This window comes from Pagrus major, chromosome 16, assembly GCF_040436345.1.
Source record: "Pagrus major chromosome 16, Pma_NU_1.0".
NCBI lineage: Eukaryota > Metazoa > Chordata > Actinopteri > Spariformes > Sparidae > Pagrus > Pagrus major.
The window spans coordinates 16,406,390-16,416,376 of NC_133230.1; the positions used below are offsets into that span (position 1 = coordinate 16,406,390).

At 39.1% G+C, this 9,987-nt stretch overlaps 2 protein-coding genes across 3 annotated transcripts; one reads left to right on the forward strand and one right to left on the reverse strand.

Annotated features, from left to right (window-relative positions):
• Nucleotides 1-1,643: 1,643 nt before the first annotated feature.
• On the forward strand, nucleotides 1,644-5,359 carry LOC141011052 (trypsin-3-like). The gene is made up of 4 exons (XM_073484260.1): nucleotides 1,644-1,810; nucleotides 2,823-3,076; nucleotides 3,295-3,431; nucleotides 5,015-5,359. The coding sequence occupies exons 1-4, from the start codon at nucleotides 1,806-1,808 to the stop codon at nucleotides 5,162-5,164; spliced, it is 546 nt and encodes a 181-aa protein (XP_073340361.1). The 5' UTR covers nucleotides 1,644-1,805; the 3' UTR covers nucleotides 5,165-5,359.
• A 200-nt stretch (nucleotides 5,360-5,559) lies between these two features.
• On the reverse strand, nucleotides 5,560-9,525 carry LOC141011054 (small ribosomal subunit protein eS19). 2 transcript variants are annotated; one of them, XM_073484261.1, is made up of 6 exons: nucleotides 9,168-9,525; nucleotides 8,895-8,965; nucleotides 7,141-7,241; nucleotides 6,350-6,533; nucleotides 6,198-6,252; nucleotides 5,560-5,754 (listed from the first exon to the last, which is right to left on the reverse strand). In XM_073484261.1, the coding sequence occupies exons 2-6, from the start codon at nucleotides 8,963-8,965 to the stop codon at nucleotides 5,707-5,709; spliced, it is 459 nt and encodes a 152-aa protein (XP_073340362.1). In that variant the 5' UTR covers nucleotides 9,168-9,525; the 3' UTR covers nucleotides 5,560-5,706. The 2 variants fall into 2 exon arrangements, with proteins under 2 accessions (XP_073340362.1, XP_073340363.1); XM_073484262.1 differs by lacking the exon at nucleotides 9,168-9,525 and adding an exon at nucleotides 9,065-9,114.
• Between the last annotated feature and the right edge of the window lie 462 nt (nucleotides 9,526-9,987).

Sequence of the window (9,987 nt, forward strand, 5' to 3'; positions counted from 1 at the left end):
TTCAGTGTTTATAGGCCATTAATTGTGACGTGTTACCAATCAGATAGTGTTGTGGGGGGACATTGTGTGAGAGGATGCTGCATCAGAGCCAAAATAGCACAATTAGTTTGTTTTATCTGCAATCTGACAGAAAAATAACCGATCCTGATAATTGGAAAATGCTGAATATCGGCCTTGATAATCGCTCTAGCCCTAATTCTTTAGTGAATTTATACAAATGTTCATGCAAGAAAGAGAAACCACCTCCAGTGAGTTTGGACTGGGCTGCTAAAAAGAAAGAAATTGTGCCCGTATGAGTGTGGTGCAAATTTGGGGATTTCATTTAATTGTCCGCTTGTACGCTAAAAGCAAGTTGTAGTCCAAGAAAAACTATTTTTACGGTGGAGTGTTGAGGATGAGTTCAGGAGTCTCACAGCCTGAGGAAAGAAGCTGCTCTGTAGTCTGGTGGTACGGCAGCGGATACTTCTGTATCTTGTCAGATGGCAGCAGGGTGAACAGACTGTCTTTTAGTGTCCTTTGGGCCCTGATTAGACACCTCACTTCACTGACACTATCGACACTTTTGTAGCTATAATTATTGAGTGTTATTAAAGGTGCAATATGTAGTTTTGGAGAAGACATTTTAATCAGAAGAGAAAGCGTTTTTTAAGCCTAAACAAACTAAATAAACAAACTCTTTGTTTTCATGACTGAATAAAGTGAATACACAAACTGACCTTAAAGGACAACACAATGTCATACTGTTTTACTTTGTTTATATTTGGCGGACCCTGCCACCTTTCTAGCTTCAAACTGTGTTCTGGGGACCTTATTTTCCTCTGAGAACAGCTTGTTCATTCAGTTATGGAAAACATACATATTTCTGAGTTTGTATTATTATTATTGATAACAATAGTATCACCAAATAGTGACTCTGTGATAATCGATACATCACAACATCTGTTTAACTGAAGAATACAAAATACCGAATAGTTGAGGTTGGGGAAACATGGATATGCACTGCACTCAGTTTTGAAACAGTCTTATCAGAGTTATTATGTAATTACTGAGAAACCTCTCATATGTTACCTGCTGAGTTGAGACCGGTTACACCTGCAAACTCTGAACTGCTATCAGACACAGTTAAAATAAGGTACTACACATCGTCATCTGAACTGGACTGATCCCCTGCTGAGTTTTTGATAAAACAATATTCACCCTGACAGACATATAAGTGTTTTTACCTGCTTTCCAATAAAATCTTTAATATGAAATCTTCCTTTGCATATTAGACTTTACAGGGTTGAAATTACATAATTGCTGATGCTGTAAGTGTCAGCAATTGCTGTAAGTGTCAAACAGTCTTACTGTTTGTCTTCAGCCATGTGGTTCATTCCCAGAACAAGGTGTTGAACTGGAAGGCTGATGCAGGTGTATATAAAGAGTAACGGTGTGGATTTTCTCACATTAAGAGGAAACTCACCATGAAGGCCCTGATATTCCTGACTCTGCTTGGCGCAGCATGTAAGGGACCAACCAAACTCCATTTTATCTCCTGCTTTGATTAAATAACTTTAAATTACTTTTCTGCCCTTGTTTAAGGACCTTATGCACTTTGCAATGGTGACGTATTCTAGGTTTTCCTTGTGCCATAATATACCTCACATGGTGTTTCAGTTGCTGCAGCTGAGGATGAGAAGGTTGTCGGAGGGTACGAGTGTCCCGGACACTCTGTTCCCTTCCAGGTGTCTCTGAACGCTGGATACCACTTCTGCGGTGGATCCCTCATCTCCAGCCAGTGGGTGGTATCTGCTGCTCACTGCTACATGTCGTAAGTACAGTACTTTTTGTCCAAACTTCCTTTACAACCAGCTAAATTGTATTGAAGGACTCAACTTAAATGCACATGGAATTTTATTATAACAAAGCAAGTAAGTATCAACCAATGAGTACAAGCAGATCCACACATGTGCTAAACTCTGACAATTTATTCAATCTATTTAACATTTGCAGGATTGAAAATAAAACAGAAGAAGCAGCTTAAAATTCCCCAACTCCTCTAATGTGTGGCCATTTATCACTCACCAATAGATGTGCACTATTCACAACATTACTGTAGGCCCATGTATGCTACGTTTAAAGGGAGGAGGAAAAACACAATCTTCATATTACAAATTACATTTTCAATTCATAATAAATAAATAAATAAATCCTTACTTGGTCTGGTATGACCAGTAATGGTAGCTAGTGTTAACTAAATGGATTTATTAAAAACCAAAGCTTTACCCATTTTTAGCTTATTGTACTTTGATGTAGGTTATATGTGTGTTGATGTGATGGTGGTGAATACAAATAAATAAATAAATAAAACAATATAAAAACACAACCAGGCATAGATTTCAGGGGAAATTGTTTCATAGTTACTCATAAGTTTAAAATACTTTTTTCCATTAATTTGAGGGATACAAGTCGCAAATTTAGATTTAGAAGAAAGGTAGAAAGCTTAGGATGAGATTTAAAAAAATATCTGTTATTAAAAAAATAAGCGAGAGATTGTTTCCATATTATGTTTACGAAAGGTACGAGACATAACAACATCTGTAAACTCAGCAATAAGACAGTTGACATATTTCATGTAAGATTTTGAAATGTACTTCCTCGTTTGCTTGCTGATTGGCCGCTTTGTTGTGATGTCACTGAGAGAGCTCACAAACAAGCTAAGCTACTATATGTGCAGTCTGTTAGCATAATTGTGTTTGTGGTCTCACTTTAAATAATTATGATGAATGAAGGATGCAGAAATATTTTTAAGAAACCGGACTTAACTTTCATCCCTGTGCCAGTCGCATCCAGGTCCGCCTTGGCGAGCACAACATCGCTGTGAACGAGGGCACCGAGCAGTGGATTGATGCTTCCAAGATGATAATGCACCCGTATTACAACAGCTACAACCTGGACAACGACATCATGCTGATCAAACTGAGTCGCCCCGCCACCCTCAACAGCTACGTCCAGACTGTGTCCCTGCCCTCTCGCTGCCCCGTGGCTGACGAGAACTGCATGGTGTCAGGGTGGGGAAACATGGCCACCAATGGCAGTAAGTTGAGTCTGACAGCTGAGAGAGAAAGTAAGGGAAAAGAGAAGCAAGGTTATTAAGTGTGGCCTCAATAATGATAGAGGATGACTCTTACAGCACTGAGTTATTCCTACATAATATTGCTTTAAACCCCATTATTCCCATGTTATTCAGAGTAAATGTAGTATTTACATAATGGTATAGGTCCTGTAACTGAGACTTGTCTTGCTGCTCCCCAGACAACTTCCCTGACAGGCTGCAGTGCCTGAGGCAGCCCATCATCGACGACAGGATCTGCAGGAACGCCTACCCCGGCATGATCAGCGACAACATGGTTTGCTCTGGATTCATGCAAGGAGGCGCCAGCAGCTGCCAAGTGAGTTGGACTAAACCACACTGAACACACACAGGGAGTCAGGTGGTCGCAGTACAAAGAGTGTGTGACTCAGTGGTGCTGAGCACACAAAAGTATACTGTCTAGCCCATATTTTTCACTGAGCACTGAGTATTATATGATTCACATATCCGCTCTGATACCCTTTAATTAAAAACAGAGGCAGACATTTTCACAGTGTCCCCACTTTTTAAATTACCACTACGCCACTGCTGTGACTGCAGGAAGATGATGAAACACTGATGCAAGAGACAGGTTAACCCTCTCAACGTGTTTCCTCTTCTTTTTTTCTTTTTTTTTTTATGTTAGGAGATTTTACTGACACTTACAGATGAAACAAAGGGTCTGGTAAAATATAGTGGGGGGGCTGTTAAATGTGAAATGCTAAAAATATTAAACAGTATACCGACCCACCTATTTCTGTCAACATAATGGTTTTACCATAACACAAAGGAGGTATTATTTATGAGTTATATGATGAATATCATGACACAATAAAAACGTGTCGTCCATTTTAGGTTTTTCCATAACTTTACCTTTTTAACTCTTGCCAGCTATCACTTAAATATCTTCGGGTGAAGTAGGTCATTGTGGGCAATGTCCCAGGACAATTTACAGGACTGCTTTATTGCAATATTGGATTTAAATGAGTTTTGAATCTGTGTGATGACCCAATTTGTCAACAGGATTAAATGAAAACAGGCTAACCAAACTGTTTCTCATGTGATTTTGCCAGAAAATGTACCATATTACAACATATTAAATCAATCAGGAGTAACTTAAAGGGGAGTTCTGGTATTTTTAAACCTGGGTTGTATGTTTGCATGTTGTGTTGTGTAAAGGATTCGTACTCACCAAAAGTCTTAGAAAGGGCCAAGTAGATCGCCTCAGCTGGCAGGCGATGGCTGTAATGTAAAGTAATCCTTTAGGGCAACTGCGACCTAGAGGAACTGCCGGCGAGAATTGATTTCCAATGTCATGGATGAATATTTAACAGATTTTTACAATCTAGATGAGACGACAACTGTAACAACACACCTCACGAGATTTCAGAGCGAGACTTCTCCTTGAGCAAGACTTGTGTTTCTGGTGTTTCTTAAAGGGATCTTATTCAACAAAATTAATGGACTATATCTGTAGGTGTCCTTCCATAATGTTGTCAGACACTTAAGAGTAACAACCTGAGCCTGTCAGTGGCAAAAACAAGCACTTTTAAGCAAGCACACAGCTGCCAGCTTCCAAAACCTTTGGTAAGTATGAATCATTTACACACCAAAACATGTAAGCACAGGGCCCAGGTTTGAAATGCTGGAATTCCCCTTAAACACCCCCTGAAAAGCTTGTTTCTGCTGACCTGTAAAGATTTAGATGACTCCGAAACTATCAACCAAAGACGGCAGTAAGATCACTGATTATCAGCCTGGTGTTAATTTACTCTTTAACACAAACATTTGTGGAAAGGTACGACTATTTGCTGCTTTTCTTGAGTTTGAGTGTGATTGCTCACCATGATGACAAAATGTACCATAACATACGTAGCATAATTGTTCTGCTTGTGTCTGCAGGGAGACTCTGGTGGTCCTCTGGTGTGTAACGGTCAGCTGCAGGGAGTCGTGTCCTGGGGTTATGACTGCGCCATGCAGGGACACCCCAGCGTCTACGCCCGTGTGTGCCGCTACAATGGCTGGATCAGCAGCGTCATGAGCAGCAATTAAATGCACACAGTCACCCATACATTCATGTGTGAGCTGACATTGACACAATATACTCAGTGCTCGTACTCTGTTTATTTAGAACACCTTTTGCATCATTGTGTCATTCACATACATCTCATAAATAACATGTTCAGGCATAACATTCTGTAAAGACAAAATACTGGACGAATAAATAAAAATATACATTAGCCTCCATTGCATTTGTGTTGTTTTTCTACGTAGAGTTTCACAGTTGTTGGCAAAACAATATTAACATGCTCCTGCTTGGTAATACTGTATTCTCAGTGTTTCTGTGTCACAAGGCCACTGTTGTCTCAAAATTCATTATTAACACAAAAAACAAATCTCTATACTGTTGCAAAGCATCCATGTACAATATTTATCTTGCACTTACTGTGCTATAGATACATGCATCTCTATGAAATGCCTTTTGTACTTGGCTACTGCTGGCACTGGCGTGATATGGGAGACAAGCAAACTCGAGTAAATAAGCAGGAAGGCATTTCTGCATTTCACTTGTCTGGATTCTTTGCATGCATTCCTCAGATGGCGCTTTGTAAACTTCGCTGTTTCTTGTTTGCTGAGGCAACCTAAACATACAAAGGAAGAGACAGAGAGAGCAGAGGGGATAGTCACGCAGCCATATCAAACAGGGAAGCATGAGCAGGGGTAGTAAAAATGATTCAGGGATGGGCTGCCAAGAAATAGCTAACCTCCCTACTTGAATACAAACATTACAGCATAGTTTTAGTTTAATCATTGTATATGCAGCAATAAGTGACAGAGAACACCAGAGGGAGCAGCTTCTAGGCCGCAGATTTGTGGAGTGAACATGGGTGAAATGCTTCTCAGTAAGGTGTTGGGCATTCATGACATCTAGCTTGTTTCCCTTTGGCTGCCACGTATTGTTTTTGTTTTAAAATGAAGAAAATAACCTTTAATTATGGTATGATGTATTTGTGACTCATCTCGACTCGATATCCATAAAACATTTATGTTATATGTACTGAAGCACCAAAAAAAAACAACCCACCTGTCCAGCGATCCTATCCAGATCTCTCTGGCCCTGAGGGGTAAGTCTCCGTCCACTGCGAGCACATGTTAAAAAAAAAAGATGTAAATCACTTTTTCAAATCACCACAACATACAGTAGTCTTTACCACAGTGTCTCTCTCTTTCTCTCACCCATTTGGATCTTTCTCCACCATCTTGAGGCCCTCCAGAGCCTGGAGGACCTTCCTCGCCACGTTCCTGGAGCCCACGCTGAAGTGGGCAGGGCATACGCCGTTCCTCTGACGTCCCCCATAGACCTTAATCATGGAGCCCACCCCGACACCTCCTCGCAGGTACAGGTGACGAGCTGTAGATGCTGTTGAGACATACAAAGGGTATACCATATATGTTGCAATATATCCTTGTTAAATCTTCTGAAACTTGACTTGTTCACCCGAAAGACATGAAGTCAAACATACCAGCTTATCAAATGTGTGACAAATTTCATCCACAGGGTCTTATGCTATTGTTATTGTCAATACTCTAAGTAGATAACATACACAGCAGCTGAGACAGGATTGTGTGCTTTCATTGTATATATTGAACCAGTTTTGGAAAATCTACTCATGATAGGACTGGACAATAGTGTTTTTTGTTTCATCATATATCACATGGATTCTTTAAGAGGGGTCCAGAGACCAGCAGGAGTGCTTGAGAAGAAACCGGATGTTCAGGAAAATGTATATATATATATATATATATATATATATATATATATATATATATATATATATATATATATATATATATATATATATATAGAAAGATGGATATTATAAAATGTTACCAGTAAAATACGTAAAAGCCAATTAAAAAAAACAATTATTAAAATGAAATTCTTGCCAGCTAATCCATGAATCGGCTGATCATTTCAGCTGCTGCAGATAAACTGATGTATGGGAAACACTTCCAGTGTCACCAACCTGCTCTGGTGTAAAACCAGTTGTCATCACAGGGAGCCAGCTCCTTATGCCTGGCAAGCTTCACGGTGTCAACCCATTCTGGGACTTTCAGCTTGCCAGACCTGGAAAATCAATTATCAGTTGATGTGAGGAATCAACTGAGTGGACTGTTTCCTCAAACAACATAAGGTGCAGAAAATGGGATTATTTAACATATGATGCAATACTTGTATGAACACAGCAACAGGGAAAGACCTTTGTTCCACTTGCTGCAGACACTTCCCCATGCATTCACTTCTTGTTTAAGTTTCACTAGACTTGAGTGTCTTCCTCCTCCTCTTACACATACATTGTCTATATGCTGTATACGGATGACGAGTGAGGCTGCCGTCTGCTGAGTATCTGTGACATTCGAGAGACTCTGAAGGAAACTGCAGCGCAGAGTTTCAGTTCTGCCTCAACATCCAGGCTGACTCCCAGGCTGTTACTGCGATTTCTCACCTATACTGTAGCCCACATACAATATTTATACCCGCATTAGCTATGGCACTTCTTTGAATCCTTTCACACCCAAGGTGCTTTACATTCCCTCAGGTGTGATTTCTATATTTAAGTTTTTTCACTGCATATTCCTGTCAAATCAATTTGTTTATGGCTATTTTGATTCAGTACATTCTATAGATACTATTTATGTTGGTGTCAATACAAATTATTACCTTTGAATTTTGTTTTTCATGCTTCGCTTAAAGTAGATATTGAAAAGTCTTTATATTATGCCTATGTTCCTGTATTTATGCTGCTGTGATTTGAGTATCGTTAAGTACACAGTAGCTTCGGAGCTGCGAAACACACTTTTAGGTTTATTTTGACTGTAGATTTTCCCAAGAGGGATTATTTTAATGCCACTGAAAGTTTAGTATGTGAAACTGTTGATAATTATTGCATATATATATATATATATATATATATATATATATATATATACATATATATATATATATATATATATATACATATATATATATATATATATATATATATATATATATATATATATATATACATATATATATATATATATATATATATATATATATATATATATACATATATATATATATACATACATATATATATATATATATATATATATATATATATATACATATATATATAAAAATTCAAACATGTTGTATTACTCCATCATTTATAATTTTTTTAAATTGGCTATGTTTTCACACTTTTCACCGGCTGTAATGTTACATTCAGTGGTTTTATTTCATCAGTAGATATTTGTACTGTGTTGACGTCAAGTTTCTCTATCTGTCTGACACCCATTGAGCCTGTTTTTCATCTGGTTCTGGAAATCTGTAAGTTACAGCTCGTTGTGGTTTGGTTTGTTGAATACAGGTGATGTCACCCTGCTCTGTGTGTCTGGACTAAATATTAATCTTAGTTCCTTCGCTCAATACAAATATATTTCACAATATATCACAAAAATGCTAAAATTTAGCGCTACAACACTGTAATTTATATTAGCGCTACAGTGCATTTCTGAAAAACCCTTGGTTTTATTGCAATAAATAGAAAATTACATTGTTTTATTAAACAGACACTTTAGGAAAATCAACTTTAGGTTGAAATAAATAGAAGAACAAGGACATTAAGGTCAGTTGTTATTTGACCTTCAGTGACATTTCCCATCAGCCTGTGATTGATTGACAGCTGGATATCAGCCAGTCATCAAGTGAATGCTGCTTTTCTGCCTTACTTACTTTTTGAGGAAAGCAGACAGAGCCCTGACAAACTCCTGCTGGTTGACATCTTTCACCGTGACGCTGGGCATCTAAAGAGAGAAGTGGAGACAACAAGGGTGAGCTCAACATCAACCATACTTAAACATGTCACCGCGAACTTGACATCTTTGCTAACGTTAGCAAGCTACCAGCTAGCTTAAGTGACTGGTGAAGGTTAGCTGTTCACTGACGGCACGCATGACTGACACATTACCCTGCGCTCATTTTCTCCATTAATGAGGGATATCTTACTTTTTATACACCCATAAAAAGCCGTCAGCCTGGTGGTGAGATGTGGGATGGAGTTTAGCCCCAGTTTAGCCGGTGGTAGCCAATGCGGCGAGGCTGTTTAATGGAGGATGCCGAGGAGGGAGGCAGGGAGGGGGCAGACTGCCCTCATTGGGAAAGGATGATACCGTAGCCTGAATTAACCTCGCCTGCAGCTTCAAATCCCTGCTTGACTCTACTCTTAAACCAAGCCAAACCACGTACAAACGACAGTTTTCTCCACGTGTATTTTAATCACACAATAAGCTACATTTGAGCATCAAACTGATGGTCAAACAATGTCAAAAACGAGCTTTGTCACTGTGATGCTGCTGCTGCTGGGTGTGTGAGCTATTCCCGCTGGATCCCAGCAGAGGGTGGTGCTGTGGCACCCTTTTTCACATCTCTGGCCCATTTCTCTGTTTTATCATCAGACCCAAAGGCTTCTTAAGAAGTGTGCTGCAGTCAGCAGGCGAGGGAAAGGCATCTCGTTGAGGAAGACATCACCAATGCAGAGTTAGTAACGCCTTTTTCCTACCAGACAGAAGCATTTGTAGCCTGCACACACAGTCTATAATCACAGTTTATTCTCTTGTATCATATGTTTGCATTTGTGTTTTGTATGTGTGGTGTATAAGCTACTATCCATCTATCTATCTATCTATCTATCTATCAGTCAACATGTCTCTTCCATTTGTTAGTCATACGCTGAAGCTTAACCTGCTTCTAGACTGACACATTGGCTGTGTAAAATAAGCCTGTGGCCATGAAGACATTCAGAAAATACTGTCAATTGTTACACATT

Bases quoted from the DNA above. Each gene is read 5' to 3' on its own strand.
- LOC141011052 (XM_073484260.1), top strand. The intron at 3,077-3,294 runs GTAAGTTGAGTC...GCTGCTCCCCAG, and splicing joins AAACATGGCCACCAATGGCA to ACAACTTCCCTGACAGGCTG. The intron at 3,432-5,014 runs GTGAGTTGGACT...TTGTGTCTGCAG, and splicing joins GAGGCGCCAGCAGCTGCCAA to GGAGACTCTGGTGGTCCTCT.
- LOC141011054 (XM_073484261.1), bottom strand. From the start codon at position 8,965: ATGCCCAGCGTCACGGTGAAAGATGTCAACCAGCAGGAGTTTGTCAGG. The intron at 7,242-8,894 runs GTAAGTAAGGCA...TTGATTTTCCAG, and splicing joins CTGTCTGCTTTCCTCAAAAA to GTCTGGCAAGCTGAAAGTCC. The intron at 6,534-7,140 runs GTTGGTGACACT...ATGTCTCAACAG, and splicing joins CTGGTTTTACACCAGAGCAG to CATCTACAGCTCGTCACCTG.